Genomic DNA, 20,637 nt, shown 5'->3' on the forward strand with positions numbered 1-20,637 from the left:
GTAGGATGTGTAGCAGCATCCCTGTCATCTGTCCACTTGGTGCCAGTAGTGCACACCCCCCATCCAGTGCGACAACCAGACACGCCTGCAGACACAACATGTCCCCTGAAAGGCCAGTTTGCCCCCACTTGAGAATTACTGCTTTAGAGACAGAGTTAATAGCAGGTCTGAGCCCTTTTATCATGAGAAATGACCTTAGATTTTCTTTCTCCTGGAATTTATTTACTAGAAACTTAGCTCATAAATGTGGAATGTTTTCTGGTAATATTGTGTGTGGTAAATTAACCCCTGATTGGTGAGTGCATATGGATCAGGAAGATGGTGAGTGGACTTTAGAAGCCGATGCAAAGACACAGACCTTGACTTCCTGGTGCATAGTATGTGACTCTGTTAAGTTAGCACAAACACATCTCTTGAGGGGCCCTGGAACCTACACTCATTAGCTGTGATAATGTACTTACTGGTTCCTGTGGAGCAGGAAGTTTTTCTAAGGCAGGTAATTTCTGTATTTACCCACGTGATCTCTTTCTCTCAACAATGGTTGGTCCACAAAAGACCAGTTAGGCTGTATAGATAATCTTCTGAAGATAGCATGTGTCATGCTGATGTGCCGTCTTTGACTTTCAGTGGAACTAAGGGAACCCGGTGCCAGGCTGTGGTCTACGGGGTCTTGTCAGTGAATATCAGTCTAAACCTGAGGCTGCTGCTGGTTGGCAAATAAAGGAGAGAACCTTAAATATGCCTTCAACCAATCCTCCTACTTTTAGTCCCACCTTCACTTCTGCTGCTCCTGGAGACTTTTGAGGTTGCATAATATAAACTGGGGTGCTCCTCTGCTTTTCTCCAGCGCTAGCTTAGTATTCAGCTTTTCTTAGGCCTGCTGAGTTGGTTAGCACTCAGCCATTTGGAATTCTAGCTTCCAAACTTTTGTCATGTCTTCTTGCAAGTTTGTCTTAAAAACAAGCAAACAAACCACACCAAAAAAAAAAACCCTTTATTTTCATCTTTTTTAGTAGGATTTGGGGAGGTTGTGGAGCTACCTCATTGTCCACTCACAGTTTCCTTCTCATGTCTACAGTTTCTTCACCTGAAGTGCTCAAGGTGCAGTTCTCAGATTGCCTTTCTGTCTGTAGCCACTCCTTTTGTGGTCTTATGCAGTGACAACTCCCAAGTCTTAATATCCTATGTTTATTTAAGACACACTTTGCCCCTTACATTATCACCTCTCTAAAATAATGGTTCTCAACTGGGAGCTATTTTGCCCCCCAGGGGACATTCAGCAATGTCTGGAGACATTTTTCATTGTCAGTGATACAAGGGGGCTACTGGGATATAGTGCGTAGAGGCCAGGCCTACTGCTGAAATCCTACAATGCACATGAGAGCCCCCACAACAAAGAATTATCTGACCCAAAATAGTGCCAAGGTTGAGAAACCGTGTTCTAAAATCAGGTGGCTTCTATCACACTCACTGTCAGCAAAGTGGCAGTTGTCCTTTGTTTTATGAAGCCTTCTGTTGACAGTTTCTGACAAAGGTCAAGCAAGCACAACATTAAATCATCTTAGATTCAGTGAAATACAGGATCTTTATCCAGTGTGTCCCCTGAACTTCAGGCCCATACACAGTATTGATACTTACCTCTGTTTGGGTTTTTAATACGTAGCTCAAATTTAACTAGTGTATAACTGAAGTTCTGAGCTTTTCTCTCAAACTTCTTCCACAATCTTCTCCATCTCAGTTAATGGCTCTTTCATCCTTCTAGTTCATCAGGCAAAATCTTTCACATTTTTATCTACTTCTGTTTTTCTTTTTACCTCCCCACCTTTCAATCCAGCAGCAAATTCTGTTGCCTTTACCTTCAAAATATGACCAGAATTTGATTGTTTATAACTCCATCCATTCTACCAAGCCAGCATTATCTTTTTTAAAAAAGATTTTATGTATTTATTTTTTAAGAGGGGATGGTAGAGAGAGGGAGAGAAGCATTACTCAATTGCCTCCTGTACACGCCCTGTCCAGGGACCGAACCTGCAATCTTTGTGCCCTGACCAGAAACCAAAACGGTGACCTTCACTTTGTGGTGTGATGCCCAACTAACTGAGCCACACCAGCCAGGGCCAAGCCAGCATTATTTTGACATAGATTTTTGCAAAAGCCTCTCATTGGCCTCCTGTCTTCACCTTCCCCCAACAGTCTGTTGTCCACACAACAGTCAGAATCATCCTATTAAAAGCTAACTCATCGCCCTGGCTGGCATAGCTCAGTGGATTGAGCGCAGGCTGCGAACCAAAGTGTCGCGGGTTCGACTCCCAGTCAGGGCACATGCCTGGGTTGCAGACCACGGCCCCCAGCAACCGCACATTGATGTTTCTCTCTCTCTCTCTCTTTCTCCCTCCCTTCCCTCTCTAAAAGTAAATAAATAAAATCTTTAAAAAAAAAACAACTAACTCATCTCTTGCTCCTCCTCTTTTCAAATCTGTCAATATAAAGCTAAAATCCCTACAGTGGCCTACAGGGCCTTACCGGATCTGCTTTCCTGTTCCCTCTGCCCCTATTTCCTTTCTTCCCTACCTCTTGACTCTGCCAACCCTACTGCCTCCTGGTGGTTCTTTGCCGGAAGTCAGACCACCTCAGAGGCTTTTCACTTGTCCTCTGCTGGAACACCCTCCCCTTTGAGAAACCTTTCAAGGATTTGCTCAAATATCACTTTCCTTCATCACCCTAGTTGAACTCCTCTTCTTCTGCCTTGTGATTACTTTTTATCTCTCTTTTCTCTTTTATATTCTCTTTATTTTATCAGCATTTAACATACTATATATTTTACTTTTTTTATTCTCCTCATCTGTCTCCTTTCACTTAAATATAAGCTCCATGAGGAGAGGGATTTTTTTTAAAATTTTGATTACTGATATATCCTTAGCACCTAGAACATTACTTGGTTTATAAGAAGCACTCAGATATTTGAATGAACAAATATGCATGTATTAAATCCATCGTGTCTGGAAGTCTGCAGTCTTAAATTATCAGCAGTTACTTTCTTGGAAGATGGGAGATGGAGTACCACAAAAGAAGTTCCATATGAAAACCCTGAAAAGTGAATCTTGTTTTTCACAACTGGGTTCTTCAGAGTCGTAACTACACCCAACTGTTTTAAGAAAACCCAAGACAGAAGTTACTTGCAGCTGAGGTTTAGTGACACAAAAAGCAGTTAGAAAAATCAGTTTGAGATTGGTTTTATCTTTCATATTGGAAACACGGAGACACGGATACTGCCCGTCTAAAAGTGAATAATACTGTGGCTTTTCTTTCTGCCTCCTTGGTCTCTCAGAGCCAGCAGGGGTAGATAGGCACCGTACAGGCTCTCACAAGGGAGAGCATGTTTCTTTGCTCCAAGTTTCTGTTTCCCGACTCTTACTGAAATACTGTGTTCACAGGCACTTCACATGTCATCTCACGTAAGCCTCCCATCATCCCTTTGGTGTAGGGGCTTTATTCCAAAGAAGAGATTAAGCAGGTTGAATAACTGAGAAATCCCTATTTGAATTTCAAAACTAAACATTTGCCTTTCAGTTTTTATCAATATCTTACAAATAAATTGAAGCTGATTGTTAAAACCTTTATTTCCAGAATGTTAAAGAATGTTTTAGCATGAAAGTATTTTACATGGATAAACATGAAAATGAGTTACAGAGTAATTTCAGTCAGTATTCTTACGCTCCCCATCAGTGATGTTTATTTACTAATTTTTTCAATTAAAATTTGTTGTGCTTGAAATAAATTCTAATAAGGGCTCTTTAAATCTTAGCCATTGTGCAATAAATGTTGCAGATAATTTTCTGTCATCTTTGTGGTATTTTCACATTAACTGATTAAAACAATTGAAACAAACTGCTGTCTTATTTAAGAGTAAGATAGCAGTTTGCAAATTTAAATAGCAATTGCGTGTTATAAATTTTATATAAGATAGTGTCTACTGGTAAAAGTTAATGCTTAAATATACCTTTATATTTATGTTCTGGTAGGATTTAAATTTAATAATTCCTCTGAATTTGGAATTTTATACATGAAAAGGTATGTTTAAATGACAGTGATTTTAAAAGCTGCCACTGTAGTTTATGGCAGATTTAGAATGTTTTTGCCTAATCTTAAGAATATTTGATGATTGTATTATATATATAATAATGGAAAAATCTGAACTCCTCAAACTTTTGAATGTTATTGTTCTCTTCACATGTATAGGCACTATTATTAAGTGAAATCTTTCATGGATATACTATTATAATTCATAATATGCAACACAAAGCATCATAGCTTCAAAGTAATTCCCTCACTTCCTTCACTTTTCAGAACTATTTTAAGATTTAATGTGCTTGGAAATTTTGAGGTATTGGGAAGAAAAGAGCAGTCGTATTTGTAGCAGTGGGGAAACCCCCACTGGCATTGAAGTCCATTGAGTTATCCTTAGCAAACAATCTGTTGAACATCTGGAGTATTAACTGGGTAGGGGGGAGCACGGGGCTTCCTAAAACTTTGAGACCTACATATCTAAAAGATGGGGACTATTGATTGATTTTTCACTTGTTGCAGCTACATTTCTCTTAAAATTCTAATGGCTAAGTTGCTACATCTCACAGAAATGTATTTACTCGTTCCAACTTGGTGTTTTAATTCTAGACTTTGCTGGAGTAACCTGGTGAGGTTAACAGTGTAAAGAATGGGTGCCGAGGGGAAGAACAGCCATAGATTTGGCAAAAGCCAAGGGAAATGTCTAGTTCCCACTCAGTAACCTGTTTCAAACCCATTGATTATCCCAATCAACTCTGGCATAAATGCTCTGAATTTCTTTCTGTGTGTATTTCTTAGAAATCTGCGGTTTTTCTTCTCTGAAGAGGTAAAAAGGCATCTTTATTTAGTTTTAGGGCTGTTTTTTTTTTCTTTTTTGTTTTATATGTTATGTTGTGAAGGACTAGTAAAAGACTTTTTCTTAAAACAAGAATAGAAGTATATCTGTTTTTAAAATTAATAGGGGCTGTAAAATATAAAAGAAATAGTTTTAAAAACCCTCAAATAAGCACTGGCTATGAAATGGCCAGTAAAAGGAGAGCAGTGAAGAGACGGGGGGAGACAACAGCAGCTACTCTGTTGAGTGTTTATTCTGTGGCGAGCACTGTGCTGTGCATGTCTTAACACAGTCGGCCTGGGACCTTGAGAAATAGTAAGGTAAAAACATTGCTCCTGTTCTACAGGGGAGGAACTAAGGCAGGGAGTGACTAAACTTTACCCAGGATTTGAACCCAGACATTCTGATTGTAGAGCTCATGCTGCGATACCATGCTGCTTCATCACAGAACTGAAGGAGAATCGAGACAAAGCTAGACTGGCCAGCACTCTCAGATCCAGGCCTTAGAGACAGAATGGAAATGGGCGGGAGGGGAAAAAAGGCAAAAAGATTTATACAGTAACATCTCCATCTTGTGGTGGTATTGAGTATATCCCTGAATATAGTTAAAATTTAACATCTCTAAGCTATCCTCTCATCTGAATGAATTGAAGCTTATAAAATTCAGATGAGGGCTGAAATCTAATTCTAACAGAATTCTATTTCTGGCAACCTTTGGAGATAAATGCTATTATAACCCCCTTTTACATTTGAGGAAACAGGTTAAATAATAAGCGCAGAGTCACATTGCGAGGAAATAGCCAAGCTGGGGCTTAAACCCTAGCACTCCAGCCCCAGGGTCAACATCCTCAACTGCCATGCTATGCTTCCTTTTTTTCTTTTTTTAATATTTGTGGAAGGCTCATACACATGTCAATAAAAGAGAAACATAGATATGCTTTATTGAAACACCAATGTGTGTTCACAAACCTGTACTTCCAGTTGTTATCTAAGGCATTAGCTATCAAAAGGAAGTGCTTAATTTGTAACCACGACTTTGGTACAAAGTTCTTTCTTGATTTATGGTTTGGCTCCTATGTTCAGATCAATGCTTTTTTCATATATTCCCCCTCCCACCCCATCCCGCCTAAGATTCTGGCTCATAAATCATACTTCATTTTAACATGTTTCAGATTCAGTTGAAAAAAGTAGTGATCCGTTACTTTGCAGAGATTTGTGGAGAGGTTTTTTAACAGATTGATGGAAAACTTGATAGTTTTATAACAAATGGAAGATTTGGAACTGAGAATGTTTAGAGCAAAATTTATGTGGAGAATTGACTCACAAATTTCATTTTTATTATGTGTTTTGAGCATAGTTTTCAGATATAAAGTAGTGATGAAGAACAGATAAAATTAGATTGGGGGAGACAATTTTTTTGTAGGAAAGTAAATGTTTTGTGGAAATGGACTCTAATTAACATTAAATAAATTGTTATCATTCCATAATCCCTTTTCATTTTAATGTAACAGCATTTAATCTTTGTTTGCATATGTACTATTTTCTATTGTTTTTGTCACTTTGCATACATATATTTATTATGGGTAAGGATGTATTGAATTTTAATAGCTGCAATATTCAATCATACTGTTCAACATGGTACACAAGCAGTCATTTCTTTTTGAACACTTCAGATTTAGATTTTTTTTAATTAACCAGTAAATACGTGAGCTTGTGTGACAGTCTAGAGAGAATAGACTTTTAAAAACTTTATTTTGAACTAATGTCAAACTTACAAAAACATGAAAGAATAGTACAGAGAACTCATGAAACTCATTACTCAGATTCACCAATCTCTAATGTTTTGCCATATTTACTTTATTATTCTTTTTACACATACATTTTTTTCCTGAACTATTTGGAGTTAATGCATGTATCATGCAACTTTAGCCATTAATACGTCAGTCTTTGTTTCCTAATAATGAGGATATTGGCAATATAGATAGATTTGATAGTCCTCCCAGTGACATAGTGATTGACACAGTGCTCTAGAATATGTTTAATGAGGCAGCGTAGAGGCAGGAAAGCAAAACAGTCTTCATCTGGCCAAGCAGTGGCATTAAGACCAAAAAATAGCTATTCATATATTCCCAGGCACAGCACTTAGCTCTAACGGTAATACACACTGTCCTTATGAGGTTGTAATTTATTGTATGAGGAGCGGGTGTTAATGCAGATAAGCAAACAGGCAATTTCAGGACAGCATGGTGTGGGCACTGATGGGAAAGACAGAAAACCTTCTCAGTTAACAGGTCATTGGTGACTTCAAAAATGAATTACAGAATACATCCCAACTACAAGGATAAAGACTTTGGAAAAATAGGTGTATGCTAGATTGTGGGGAATGGAGGAGGTACACTATAGCTGAATTTAAGAAATTTGGCAGTGAAAATGAGAAAATAGCAGTTTAAGAAGAGGAGGGTACCCAGAAGACTTGGTTTTTTTCTGTCCTCCCTGCCACCAATAAGCTGGACTAGCTGAGTGTCAGAGACTGAGATAGGAGAGGGGAAATGAGTGGGAGCTAGGACATGCTTACCTTTGGAGACATACTAGTGATGAAGATCCTCAAAATAAATGGATGCGACTTGCTTAGTAATGGAGGGAAGTGAGACCATGTGAAGAGGTGGAAGGGTGAAATTAGAAGCTTGAGGAACTTGGAAACTACTTGAAACAAGCTCAGGGTGAGTGAAGAGGAAGTACAGAGTGCTGTCGAACAGCAGTGGAGGCCCAGCTGAGGTTCAGAGCATGAGCTGTTAATGGACAGGGTTTCTGCATAGTTCACTCCCAGAGCTCTACTGTCCAGAAATACAGTGAGGTTGTCCTTAAGTTATTAAAGGCCAGGATCATCTGGTTCTTACCTTTTTTATTTTTGCATAATATAATGGAAGGTACATGCAACTTTTCATTACCATTTTATTTCAACTGTTCATCTCAGTGATCTTTTCTCTTCCTGCATGATAATGAGAACTGCCCTTTTCCACCTCCTTTACCTATCATTTTCTTCTTCCTGCATTTTTCACAGCATGCTATTTCTCTGAGATGTCCCAGCAAGCAGGCCAAGCATCATATTGACTTCACAGAAGAACAGGCTGAGCTCACACCTGTAAGTTCTATAAACATGTCTATAGGACTGCTTAAATATCAATGAAGAGGAATGTATTCTTTAGGACTTTTGATGATGAAACCCTCTCATATACCTCAATTTCTCAATTAGAAGTTAAACCAAACTTAAAAATAAATTAACAAAAGCAAATGAGCAACTCTGTGATGGCACTATTGAATATTAATATTCATGGTGAAACTATATAGGTTATAGCATATGTAATACAGAGAAGCTCTGTATTGGTACCTGAAACCATATGCCTTATTTTTTATCCTGAAGCTAAAGTCTTTTGTAAATTTCTTAAGATGTTAACAAATTTAGCTGTTTTTTCAGAATGGGGATATCAAGTAGAATGATTCTCTTGCACTGATGCTTACCTGAAAACCTAATTTCCTTTATAAAAAATGTATCCTTTGGTCAGTAGATACCTGGTCAGTGTATGCTTCAGAGCTGCACTGTTCTGTATGGTAGCCACAAGTGGCTATTAAGCACTTGAAATGTGGTTAATCCAAATTGAGATGTGCTATAGAGATAAAATATACACTGGATTTCAAAGACTTGATATTAAAAAAAGAATGTAAAATATCTCTAATATTTTTTGTATTGATTATTTAGTGAAATTACAATATTGTAAATATTTTCAGTTAAATAAAAAATACTGGTATTAACTTAATTCACCATTTTCTTTTTACTTGTTAAAAAATGTGGTTACTAGAACATTTTAACTACATTTGTAGCTCATATTATATTTACATTGATCAGCACTGCATAGGCAAAAACACTTCTCCAACCTCCCCTCCAGCCCCTACCCTACACTCACCCACACTTACTGCAGTATTTGTTTGCTTCGTCATCTACTTGTTTCTTCCGCTGAAGCAGCAGTTTTCAATGCTTTCAGTCCCATTTTATAACTAATAATTCATAACACTATATTTACTACCCCAAATGAAATTGATAATGTAACTTACCTATTTTTAATGAATTTGATGTCCTTATACCTAGTATGAAGGCAAAATAACAAAAAATTGACTTATAGTACAATAATATATATATTTTAGTTTAAAAATTTTTTTTACAGAAAATTTTTTACAGGAGAAAGAAAGCTGAAGTGTAGGGTGGACCAGAGTTAAGACGTGTTATGATAGGTAGTAGCAGGCATACAAGCCTGCATATGGTAATAGGAAGCAGTAGATAACCTTGACTACAGTATAGTGATACTGTGCTGAGATAGTTTATAGACTCTCAGAGAAAAGAAAATGGGGAAGTACCAAATTCTTGCAAGTGATCTGAGCCTTGCTTATAATTGTATAATGACAAAATCATTGCCTGCCTTATGACGTTGGAATGAGGTAATGATAGTAAGATTTCAATATTTGATTTTTTATAATATAGATTTCTCATTGTGCTATATTTTAAATAAGACAGTAATATGAAATATTTTAAACAATCTTTATTAATGAAGCCCAATGAAATTCCTGCATTTTATCTTTTTATTAATATACTAATAATTTTTATTAGTGCTATTAAAAGGAATTTCAAATAGATTCTGCTACAATACTTGTAGCTTAGATGGAAGGAACATGGAGAACTGGCCTCCTTCCCTGCTAGTGAAGAGCTATATTTGACTGTCTCAAACATAAAGTAATTTATGATCGGCCCCACCTGTCTTTTGTAGTCTCATTTGAAAAAATTTTTTAAGATTTTACTTATTTTCAGAGAGAGGGGAAGGGAAGGCAAAAAAGAGGGGGGGAAACATCAATAGGCAAGAGGTACATCAAATAGGTTGCCTCTCACACACCCCCAACAGGGGACCTGGCCTGCAACCCAGGCATGTGCCCTGACTGGGAATTGAACTGGCGACCTTTTGGTTCATAGGTTGGCATTCAGTCCACTGAGCCACACCATCCAGGACAGTGGTCTCATTTTTTAGATGTGGCATATTTTGGAGTCACCAACTCCAAATAATGACTATATTCCCTTTTTATTTTAAGCTATATAAACCTTCTAAAATTTTTTAATGGATAACTTCTACTTTAGAGTCTTCAAATATTCAAGTTTAAACTTGAATTTAAGGTCTGGAATTATATTTACCAAGTAATAGTTTGTCCTGATAGGCTGAAGCAGATTAATATTTTAAATTTAAAATGGAATTTTCTAAATATTGATGTTTACTCATTTGGGGAATCTTTTCCTGAGAAAGAGTAAGATAAATAGGAGTTTTTCAGTAAATTATTTTTTGTGTGTTTTACATAGTTGTATAAGGATTTCTTTTTTCCCCAGTTACATGTGAATAGCAAAAAAATGAATGGGAGTAAGAACAATGAAAGTTATAGTTGCTCTTTTTTTAAAATACATTTTATTGACTATGCTATTACTGTTGTCGCATTTTTTCCTCCCTTTTATTCCCCTCTGCCCTGTAACTCCCTGCCCCACTATCATTCCCCCACCTTAGCTCATGTCCATGAGTCATACATTTAAATTCTTTGACTTCTCCATTTCCCATAGTTTTCTCCTTGGTCCTGATTTTTAACCTCAAATTAAATTAAATTTTTGGAAATTTCTGCTGACCTAGTGTCTGTATCTCAGGAGAATCATACCATATAGGTAAATGATGACCTAGGGATAATTGTCTGACCTTGTTAGTGCTAGTCTTGATGAATATATCCAATATTTTTAAAGATTTTATTCATTTTTTATTTTTAGAGAGAGGGCAAGGGAGGGAGAAAGAAAGGGAGAGAAACATCAGTGTGCAAGAGAAACACTGATTGGTCGTCTCTCACACGACCTGCCCCTTAACCCAGGCACGTGCCTGATGGGGAATTGAGCTGGCAACCTCTTGCTGCACAGGCTTGAGCTCAATGCACTGAACCACACCTATATCCATTATTTTTTAACCTTAGGTTTCTTCCTTTTTTTTTTTTTTTTTTCAGGAGTGAGGGCAGTTGTTCTTGTAAGGTTCATCCTGAATTAGAGCAAAACTAAAAAATGACAGGCAGTGAAATCTATATGAAAAACCTAATTCAACATAATGAGATATGAGTAAATACTAAGTTAATATTATATTTTGTAACTATTTCTAATCTTGAAGTAGTGTGTTTTATTATCTGTGACGAAGTACTTAGTGATAGCGGATGCTGCTGTAGTGTTTACATAAGTTAAAAGAATTTCTCAAGAATAACAGTTGATACACAGGTTTATAAAATATAACATTATAGAGTACTTTCTATAACTCTACTTAGCTGTGCCATGTATTGTTTTAAATGATAGTAAGTGCATAGCATTAAAATTGGAATTATTTAGGCCAGGCAAGTCTGAATTACATGTATATCAAAACAGCTGTAATTTATAGTACATGAGTTTAAATGTATTGCATAAACTTACAACATGTTACTAAAAAGTTATTAATGGAGAAAAGGATAGTTAGGGACTATGTTATTCACAGTCATTTTAATGAAAATATCTTAATTGTTTGAATTAATTTAACCAATTTAAGGGAATAGCACTTTTAATATTTTATTCATATCTATTTGCTATGCAAGTCCTTTACTGTGTAACATAGTCTGTTAGTATCCTACTATAAGGAATTAATAAAATTTTACTAAAAATAGATGACATTCATTAGGCAAAATATTTATGGACATGTTCCCTATTAGTGTGGCTATCATTGAAGTTTGGTCAGAAATACTTGCAGAAGTTTTAGAAATGATGTAGTCTTATTTTGTTTTCATAAAAATACACTATTTAAAGCCGTGTGGGTCTTTATGTAGACTTTACAAGAGGAAGGAATATGTCGTTGGTCTTCAACGCCTGTGTACGTGTGCTGTGCGCACAGCCTTCACGAACACTGCCCTGGAGGGAACACTGCCCTGGAGGGAACACTGCCCTGGAGGGCGGACTGGCTCTGGGGTCTCTGCAGTGTCCGCTCCATTGTCCCCAGTGAGGGGCAGCCGCAGCCGGCCAGGAGGTGCCTGTTGGCTTCAGTGGTGTCTATACTCCCCCCTCCTTTTCTTTCTTTCTTTTTTTTTTTTTTCTTTTTAATTTTTTTTTCTTTTGGACACATTTCAGTGAGTTTAGGGAAAAGATACAAGATTAATAATAGAAAAATCATTCTTGCTTTGTATTTTAAACACAGAAAAACCCTCTATTGACTTCTATTGCCTTTTTTGTTTGTTTGTTTTTCTCTCTTTCTGCACAAGCACTCCTATCTGGACAGGGAAACCTCCCTTCTTCTGAGAAACATTGCAGGAAAACCTTCTCATTTGCTGACCAAGGTGATACATCTTCTTTCCACCTGTATGTAAATATTTATTGCCTTGTAGGTAGAATATAATTTCTGGTTTTGATGTGCTCTCAGATTTTTAAGGTTGTACTTTTTTGTATCAGCACCTTTGTACTGAATAGAGGTATTTTTTTCCCTTACTGAAGGTAATTATTGATTGACTCTAATGACTATCAGAATATATTGAGATAAGAAAATATTTTCGGTAAATTTTCACTCGCTTTTAACTTTCATAAATACCTAACAGTCTTCCCAAGTATGTTTCACTTTTTCTAGTTTAACATTGTCTTTCACTTTGAAGTCTAAAAATCATTGTTTTAACTTTTACTACTAGTGGTTATTCATGCTGTGAGTTGCTTTTAGCAGACTTTGTTTTCTAATTCTTGTGTAAATTACCAGCACCTCATTTATATAAACAGAATCTTACTTTACATTAGCGTCATCAGATTGAAAGAAAATGTTGAGTTTTAATTTCTCAGTTCTTCGCTTTCAGAATGATTTGAATCAGACCAGCCAGATTTTCACTGGGCTGGTATTTTACATCAATTTTAAATCTTTTAGCCATTGTCATCATTAACTAAGGGTAACAGAATGAGGAAGCTGAGGGGATAGCTTTCTACCTCTTTTTAAGTCACTTTTTTGTTTCATTGTTTAAATAATGTTAAATTCCAGAGTGTCAGACTTGGTTTCTAACTATGCGTATTAATTATAGGTAATGTCGCTAAGTTTTATTGTATCAGAAGGTTTTTACATTTTTTTTCATTTCTTAGCCTTATAAACTTGTAAAAGAAAATGATAAATCTAAAATTAAAATCTCCATGAGAAGCAGCTCAAAAAGAAGACCCAAGAGTCAGCAGTGAAACCCTTTCTCTTGCTCCTTAAAAGTAGTTCTGGGAGTGGGTTAGAAGTAGCTTAAAGGTCAGGGGAATGGAGAATTCTAAGCAGATGATAGGCATGTACTTTATAACCATAGGAAAGTTCTTTCCTTTTCCTCAGCTCTGCTCTATTTACTCTCTCGCTAGCTGGAGTTCACGCTTACAGCTTCAACTAACATCTCTGTTCTAGATCATACTCTGAACCTGAGAGCAACAAATTTCCAGATAGCCAACAGGCATTTCCCGGGAGATGACCAGCACTTTGAATCCCACGGGTCTTTAGCTTCCTTACCTTTGGGCCTCACAATTTATATTAATCTTTTTCTTTTGACATTTCTGTTTCTGTTCGGAAAGCTGCCATTCTCCCAATTGCCCAGGTCTGAGCCCTTTATTATTCTTGGTGCCTTTTCACTTAAGATCTCAAAGCTCTGGTGACTCTCGTGGTAGTCTGCAGGATTTATTTTCACCCTCCCGTTTCATCCCCATTGCCACCACCCTAAAACAGGCTCTGATCTCTCACCAGAGCCAATACACTCGTCTCTTTTCCTTTGCCTGTCCCTCCTGCAGTCCATTTTGTACACTGCTCACAGATTAAGTGTAATTTTTGCATTTCCATTGCTTATGTATTCATTCAACAAGTATTTGTTGACTCATGTACTGTGCTAGCTACTGGGATATAACACTGTGTAAAATGGCCATATGGCCCCCTGCACCGCCCCCCCAGGAGGTCACAGTCTATTTATGAAGATAAATTTAGAAAACACCAGCAAGCATGTAGACAGATTCTAATCATGTTACATGCTATGACGGAAGACTGTATTTCCTTTAGATGGTAAAATCAGAAAAGACCCTTCTAAAGGGGGGTGACACTTAATCTAAAGCTTGAAGGATGAAAAGACTCCATCTCGAGGGTGGAGGGGAGCGGTCTGTGTGATAGGACCAGAGAGAGCAGAGCCTGGTTTGAGAAGCTGAGAAAAGATCTATTGCTGGAGCCGCAATTGTTGAAAGAAGATATGAGTGTCTTGATTTGGATTTGGAGAGGTATGTAGGAACCAAATCAATCAAGGCATGCTAAGGAGTCCCCTCTTCCCCAGATACAGTGGGAAACTGTTGAAGACAATAGTGACTCTATCCATTCAACAAATATTTACTGAGTACCTACTATGTGCTGCACAGCATTTACAATCCAATATGCTAGTGAACAAAATAGTTGCTACCACAGGGAGGGTAGTTCTTTGCAAGTTTTGCATAAATGCAGTCAGTAACTTCTCGTCGTCCTCTGCCCAAGAGATGGTGATACCTACTGCAGCATCAGAGCCATTCCCTACTCAGATCATATCTTCTTCTGTTGCCCTAGTGATGGTGTTACTGGTGTTTATAATCAACACCTGCCTATATAACATCCTGCTTACATACAATAAGAAATTTGAGCAGGAATGTGCATAGAGCCTGAACATTTAGGGCGAGGAAGGAAATGGAATCAGGGATGAAGTGGCAGAACTTCCAAGATAACCTGAGCCACAAGGACCTCTCAATGTCAGTGTCCTCTGTTCCAGAGCATTTGGCTGTTTTGAAGCTAAAATGAGCTTATACCTCTCAGATATCTCCTGTTTGGCAGTCTGGTTCTCTCTGTCCAAAGAGCTTGTGCCCAGGTTACTGACACACCTCTGACCAGCGCTCTTTCATTCCAAACAGTGTAACACCCAGTAGTTAGTACACAGCAGGATGAACACAGTAGCGCTCTGTTTAGGCCAGCGCAACAGAGAGGGGAGCGGGGTGGGGGGGGCGGGAGAGGAAGAGGGAGGGAGAGAGTGTGTGTGTTTCTCCTACCAATCCAGTTGTAACTAGACCACTGTTAATGAAATAACTATTTCACACAGAGTTCTGAGCTGGGAGACTCTGCAAAACATAGTGCTAACCAGTTTCTTCTAGGGGTGGCATTAGTATCAGCACGGGACTGTTTTGCCATCAGTTAGAGCAGTGGGCAAGGGACATTGCTGATGCAGTGGCCTTAACTCTCTGGATACCATTCTAAAGGCCTTCCTGACCTCCTGATCTGGTAGTGCACGTTTGTCACTCTTACCCTGCTTTATTTTATTTTTCCCGCATAGGCCTTATCACTAACTAACTTATCACATGTGTATTTCTTGTTTGTTTGTTTTGTCTCTCTTATTAAACGTACGCGTACGAGCTGGAACTCTGTATCCCCAGCGCTCAAACCCAAGCCTGCTCAGTCTCAGCAGACATCTGTCCAATGAAAGAACAGTTGTTTAGTGACCATCGGGGTTCCAGGAACTGCTGTAATGTTGACCACCGTCATCCTTGTTTCATGTTTGACAGGCAGTTTTTATTAACTGCTGTCCCAAAAGTTTGTGTCATAACCCTTAGGACAGAAGGGACTGTCACGTTGTAGTGGAAAGAGCAAGTAGTCACTTGGAGCCTGTATAGTCTTAGAAAGATTAGTCTTTCTGGGCCTTAGTTAATCAGTACAATGGAAATAATCATCATAGCCTTACATTATTGAAAATTAAATGAGGTCCTGTGTGTAGCATGCCAATTGGTGTGTGACAAGTTTTTGGGTGTTCAGTTAATGTTAGTTCTCTTCTCAGTGAGAGTCTATCAGTTTCACGATTACTGTAAGGGAAGTAAACTAGTTGTTACTGCTATCATTTTGGCTCTAAGCAGTTGTACTGAATAGACCATTTCATGGATATTAAATTACTTATAATTACAAGTTTTCTTTGAATTCTTTTAATTTACCTAACTTTTTTATTGTTGTAATCTGTGAAATAAACTAGATCCCAAAGAAACTAATTACTCTTTAGCCCCTTAATTTCAGTTGGATTTGTTCTGAACCCACAAAGCCTTAATAATTTCTGGTTGAAGGAATTCCCTAGCCATCTCTTAGCAACTGTAACTCTTTCTCTAAGTATTCTGATTTTCACACTGAAGACAATGTTCTAACATTTTGTAGCCACAGCATTGGCTTTCATTTAATCATAAGATCTTCACCAAGTTTTTGTCTTTTATGTAAATTTGAGGAGGCCTGGCATTTGATGATTATTGATAGCCACACAGGAGTTTTTCAGGTAGAAAATGGGTTGTCTCTTGCTCTTTTAAGAGGCGGGGTAGGAGAGAAAGTTAAGTTGTTATATGTGTGGGGTATCTTTTACTTATATGTAGGATAGTTGTGGGACAAACAGCCTGAAGAAAGGGACAGTCAAAAGATGAGGGGCGGAAGATTTAAGACCTGAGCTTGTCAGCTTTAACTGAAAGAAGAGAACGTGAGATGAATAAAGCTTTGTTCTTTGTATTAAACTTGGGCTGCAGACATTAAACATAGAATTGCATTTCCTTTATAAATAAACTATGAGATATCTTCTAAGTGTACAAACTAAATATATCAGCAAAGATTTATTGCTCTTTTCTATGTTGCATAATACTCTATAAGCTCACAACTGTTTCTTCCTTTCTTAGATTGTTATAGTTAAAAGATACGATTATGGCTTATATATAGTAGATGAAAATCAAACTTTCTGAGGAAGAGCTTGTATTCTCCGCCAGAAGAACAAAATACTATGAATTTTGCAGTTTGGTATAAATGTTTTATTTCCACTTTGCTCTAGCGATGACACTCAGACCCTAACAGAGGTATCTTTATCAATTGTTTCTTTAAAAAGCTCCTAGCAAGAATATCCTTGTTAATAAATTGGAGAATAATAAACTAAAAATTGCCAAGGTTGAAATAGAGCACATAGCTCTTAAATTTGAATTTGATACAGTTTTAAGCAGACCAACTTATATAAAGAGTAGTATTTTAAGCAGATGGGAGAATTGCTGGCTTTGGATGTTAAAATATCCCACCTCACTGTTTCACCTAAAAATGGTTTCTTATGGATGGCAGGAGACCTAATCGGTTTAATGTATGTTCATTGGTTGCATGTATCTTCTGTTTCTTTTTGTTTTTTTAACTAAAATTATTAGGGTCTCTTGTTTCTTTAAACCTTTCTTCCACTGTGTCAGCTTTTTTCCTATTAGCCTGAGGGCAGAAACTGATGGGCGTTAAGCTAATCTTCTAATTGAACGACTTTTTTATGTCAGTTCTTCCAAAGATAGCATTGATTATGTTTTCAATAATATACTAAAGTAAGAGTTATGAAAATAAATTGTCATAATAAAATTTATAACCAGTATCAGATGTAATATTTAAATTCTTCTACTTTTTTGAATAGACTTTATATTTTATAGCAGTTTTAGGTTCACAGTAAAAGGAAGCTGAAGAGATGTCCCATGTGCCACCTACCCCCACACACGCCTGGCTTCTGTTATCACCATCCCCCCAGAATGGCCCATTCATTACAATCGATTTGTCTGTGTTAACACATCATTATCACCCAGAGTCCACAGTTGACATTAGGGTTCACTCTTGGTGTCACATTGGTGTCTTGGTTGACATTAGGGGTCACCCTTGGTTGTACATTCTGCAACTTTGGACAAATGTATAACAACATATATCTACCATACAGTATCATACAGAATAGTTTCACTCCCACAGAAATTCTCCGGGCTCCACCTGTTCATCTCTCCCTCGCCCAGCCCCTGACAACCAGTAATCTTTTTACCGTAGTCATGGTTTTGCCCTTTTAAGAATGTCATTTAGTTGCAATCACAGTATGTAGCCTTTTCAGATCGGCTTCTTTCACATAGTAATGTGCTTTTAAGTTTCCTGCATGTCTTTTCATAGCTTGATAGCTCATTTCTTTTTACAATGAATAATATTCACTGAATAATATTTCATTGTCTGGATGCAGTGCAGTTTATCCATTCATCTACTGATGGATGTTTTGGTATTTTATAAATAAGGCTGCTATAAATATCTGTGTGCAGGTTTTGGGGAGAAGGTAAGTTTTCAGCTTATTTAGGTAAATATTAAGGAGCGTGAATGCTGGGTCGTATCATAAGAGCATGTTTAGTTTTATAAGAAACCACCAGTGTCTTCCAAAGTGGCTGGACCATTTTGCATTCCCGCCGGCAATGAATGCAAGTTCCTGTTGCTCTACAACCTCACCAGCATTTGGTGTTTTTGGTGTTTTCAGTGTCTTGGATTCTGGCCCTCCTAATAGGTGTGTAGTGGTATCTCATTGTTTTAAATTGCAGTTCCCTAATGATATATGATCTCTGAGCATTTTTTTCATAGTTTTATTTGCCATCTGTGTATCTTCTTTGGTGAATTGTTTGTTAAGGTCTAGTGCTTGTTTTTAAATTGGTTTGTACATTTTCTTGTTGGTTTTAAGAATTCTTTGTATATAGTTCAGGTAAGTCTTTTATCAAATGTCTGATAAATATTTTGCAAACATTTTTTTCTAGTCTGTGGCTTGCCTGTCATCTCATTCTCTTGAATGTATTTTTTTCCTGAAAATGTTTTATGGCTTTGAGGACATCTTTTTATTTGTTTACTTCTCCATGTTAATTAAAATATGAATTTGGCCTTTTAGAAGTTCATGTTCATATTCCAAGTACACAAAGCATTAATTCTATATATCAGTTTTTCCTCATCAGATTCTGAGATTTAAATTGACAGTTTAGTTTTCTCATTTTATAGCCTGCCATAAATGGAAAATAATTATTTTAAAATACACAGTCAACATATTTTATAATTCTGTTACTGTGTACTTGCATAAAGGGGGAATAGGATGATGTGATCTTTTAATCAAATGAATATATCTATAATAGTCTAAAAATCAAGTCTTATCTTACTCCCTTCCATTGTTAAAATAAAATTCTTTGTTCTCTGTCTAATTGGGTTTACAGATAGTATTTCCAGACCTTGGTTATTATGTTAATTCCCTGGCTCCTTTCATTGAAAAGGATCAGATTTCTGACAAACAAGTCTGCTGTCTTCCCTAACCACTGTTTGCTTCTCTGTTCCACGGAGTAGTAAATACTGAGCTTGAAATGAAGGGAGACAGTCGAGAATGTGAAATGGCAAGAGAAGCGGTTCAGAAACAGGAGAGCCAACCAAATTTAGAAAATAGTAAATAACGTTATTAGTGAATTGAGTTTTTGGTGTATTTGCCCTGAGAGCATTAGGTTTTTAATGAATTGTGGTGTTTAATCAGAATCCAGAGCAGATAAGTAAGTGGCTGATATAATTAGGTTTTTCTTTTGTCTTCTTTTTTTTTTTTTAAGTTTTATATTAAATAAAGAAATCTACAAGATGACAATTTCTATTTTCTTAGTTATTTTCCAAAGAAATCAAAGTTTAGAGTTAGAAAGTAATCCTTTATAGGCAAAGGTTTACTTACATGATTTTTCCAACCGGAGATTAATGCTGCAGTGTACTATGGCCTATTGCTGGAAAGTGCAAGTAAGTACTGGTATCATAGTACTGCATGTCTTAGGGAAAATAGATAAATGATTTAAGTATAGTTCTTGATAATTTTATTACTACTTCTGCAAATGTTAAAAAATAGAAGTTTCTAGAAATTAAATATTTGGAAAATTATATTTGGCTTTTTAAAAATTTATCAGTGGATTAATGGAAATAAATTTGAATTTATTGACATGAGACATTAATTACACTATGTAGTTTTCCAAAGCAGAGTAAAAACTTAGAATATAACACAGCCTTCTCTATTTGTATTGGTATATTAGTGAAATTGTACCTATATTTGTTATTGAGGAGTTTTATGTGGTTGTAAACAAACTGATGCTGGGGTTGTTTGTTTGGTTTGGTTTTTACTATTTTTTTGGTGATAATACATTTTCAGTGTACCATAACAAAACATCAGTATGCAAAAGATTGCCCATACTTTGGAAGGGGGGTGTAAATTCAGAGTTAGGGATTGTACAGATATAATAAATTGGCAGGCCCACAGATAAGCAAATATACACTCATGTTTCCCCGACCCTAGAACCCGAAGTTCATCTGCTCCAGATTGACAGAATCAAACTCATAATTTACTAAATCACCAATTTCTTTTTCTCTAGAATATGGTATCTGGTCTTATAAAGAGATCTTAAGTCTGCATCTGTAAAAAAAAAAAGTGTTTTTTATAATATGTGAGCTCTTTGTGAATAGGATTATTTTTTAAATTCGCTCTATATATGTATGCAGTTATATCCTTACTGAAACTCAATGCTAGCAATATCCTCAAGGATAAAAAGACTCCTGGAATATTCCCATAATTTTAGCATGAGTTTATCTGAAGTGCTTTTGTTCACAGGAGGAACAAGCAGCAAAACTGAAAGCTGAGAAGATCAGAGTTGCCCTGGAGAAGATTAAAGAGGCACAAGTGAAGAAGGTGGTATTTGGGCTTTTTCCGGGTCTGGGATTTTTTATCAGTTTTACAGATTTATAAAGAATTGCCTTGTTTATATAATGTATCTCTAAGATATGGAAAGGGAGAGGGGTATTTCTTCCTAATATAGTTTCACATGT

The 20,637-nt window shown here is 36.8% G+C and overlaps 1 protein-coding gene across 4 annotated transcripts in view; it reads left to right on the top strand.

Moving 5' to 3' along the window:
- The window catches only part of RAPH1 (Ras association (RalGDS/AF-6) and pleckstrin homology domains 1), a 94,426-nt gene that overhangs the window by 44,660 nt on the left and 29,129 nt on the right, over positions 1 to 20,637 (top strand). For 2 of the 4 annotated variants that reach the window (XM_036023001.1, XM_028509936.2), the window contains exons 5-7: positions 7,962 to 8,042; positions 12,239 to 12,313; positions 20,423 to 20,500. In XM_036023001.1, the coding sequence (XP_035878894.1) occupies positions 7,962 to 8,042; positions 12,239 to 12,313; positions 20,423 to 20,500 (234 nt within the window). The remainder of the gene's footprint in view (positions 1 to 7,961; positions 8,043 to 12,238; positions 12,314 to 20,422; positions 20,501 to 20,637) is intronic. The other 2 variants (XM_036023002.1, XM_028509934.2) reach the window with 2 other exon arrangements.

This window comes from Phyllostomus discolor, chromosome 4 (genome assembly GCF_004126475.2).
Source record: "Phyllostomus discolor isolate MPI-MPIP mPhyDis1 chromosome 4, mPhyDis1.pri.v3, whole genome shotgun sequence".
NCBI classification, from domain to species: Eukaryota; Metazoa; Chordata; class Mammalia; order Chiroptera; family Phyllostomidae; genus Phyllostomus; species Phyllostomus discolor.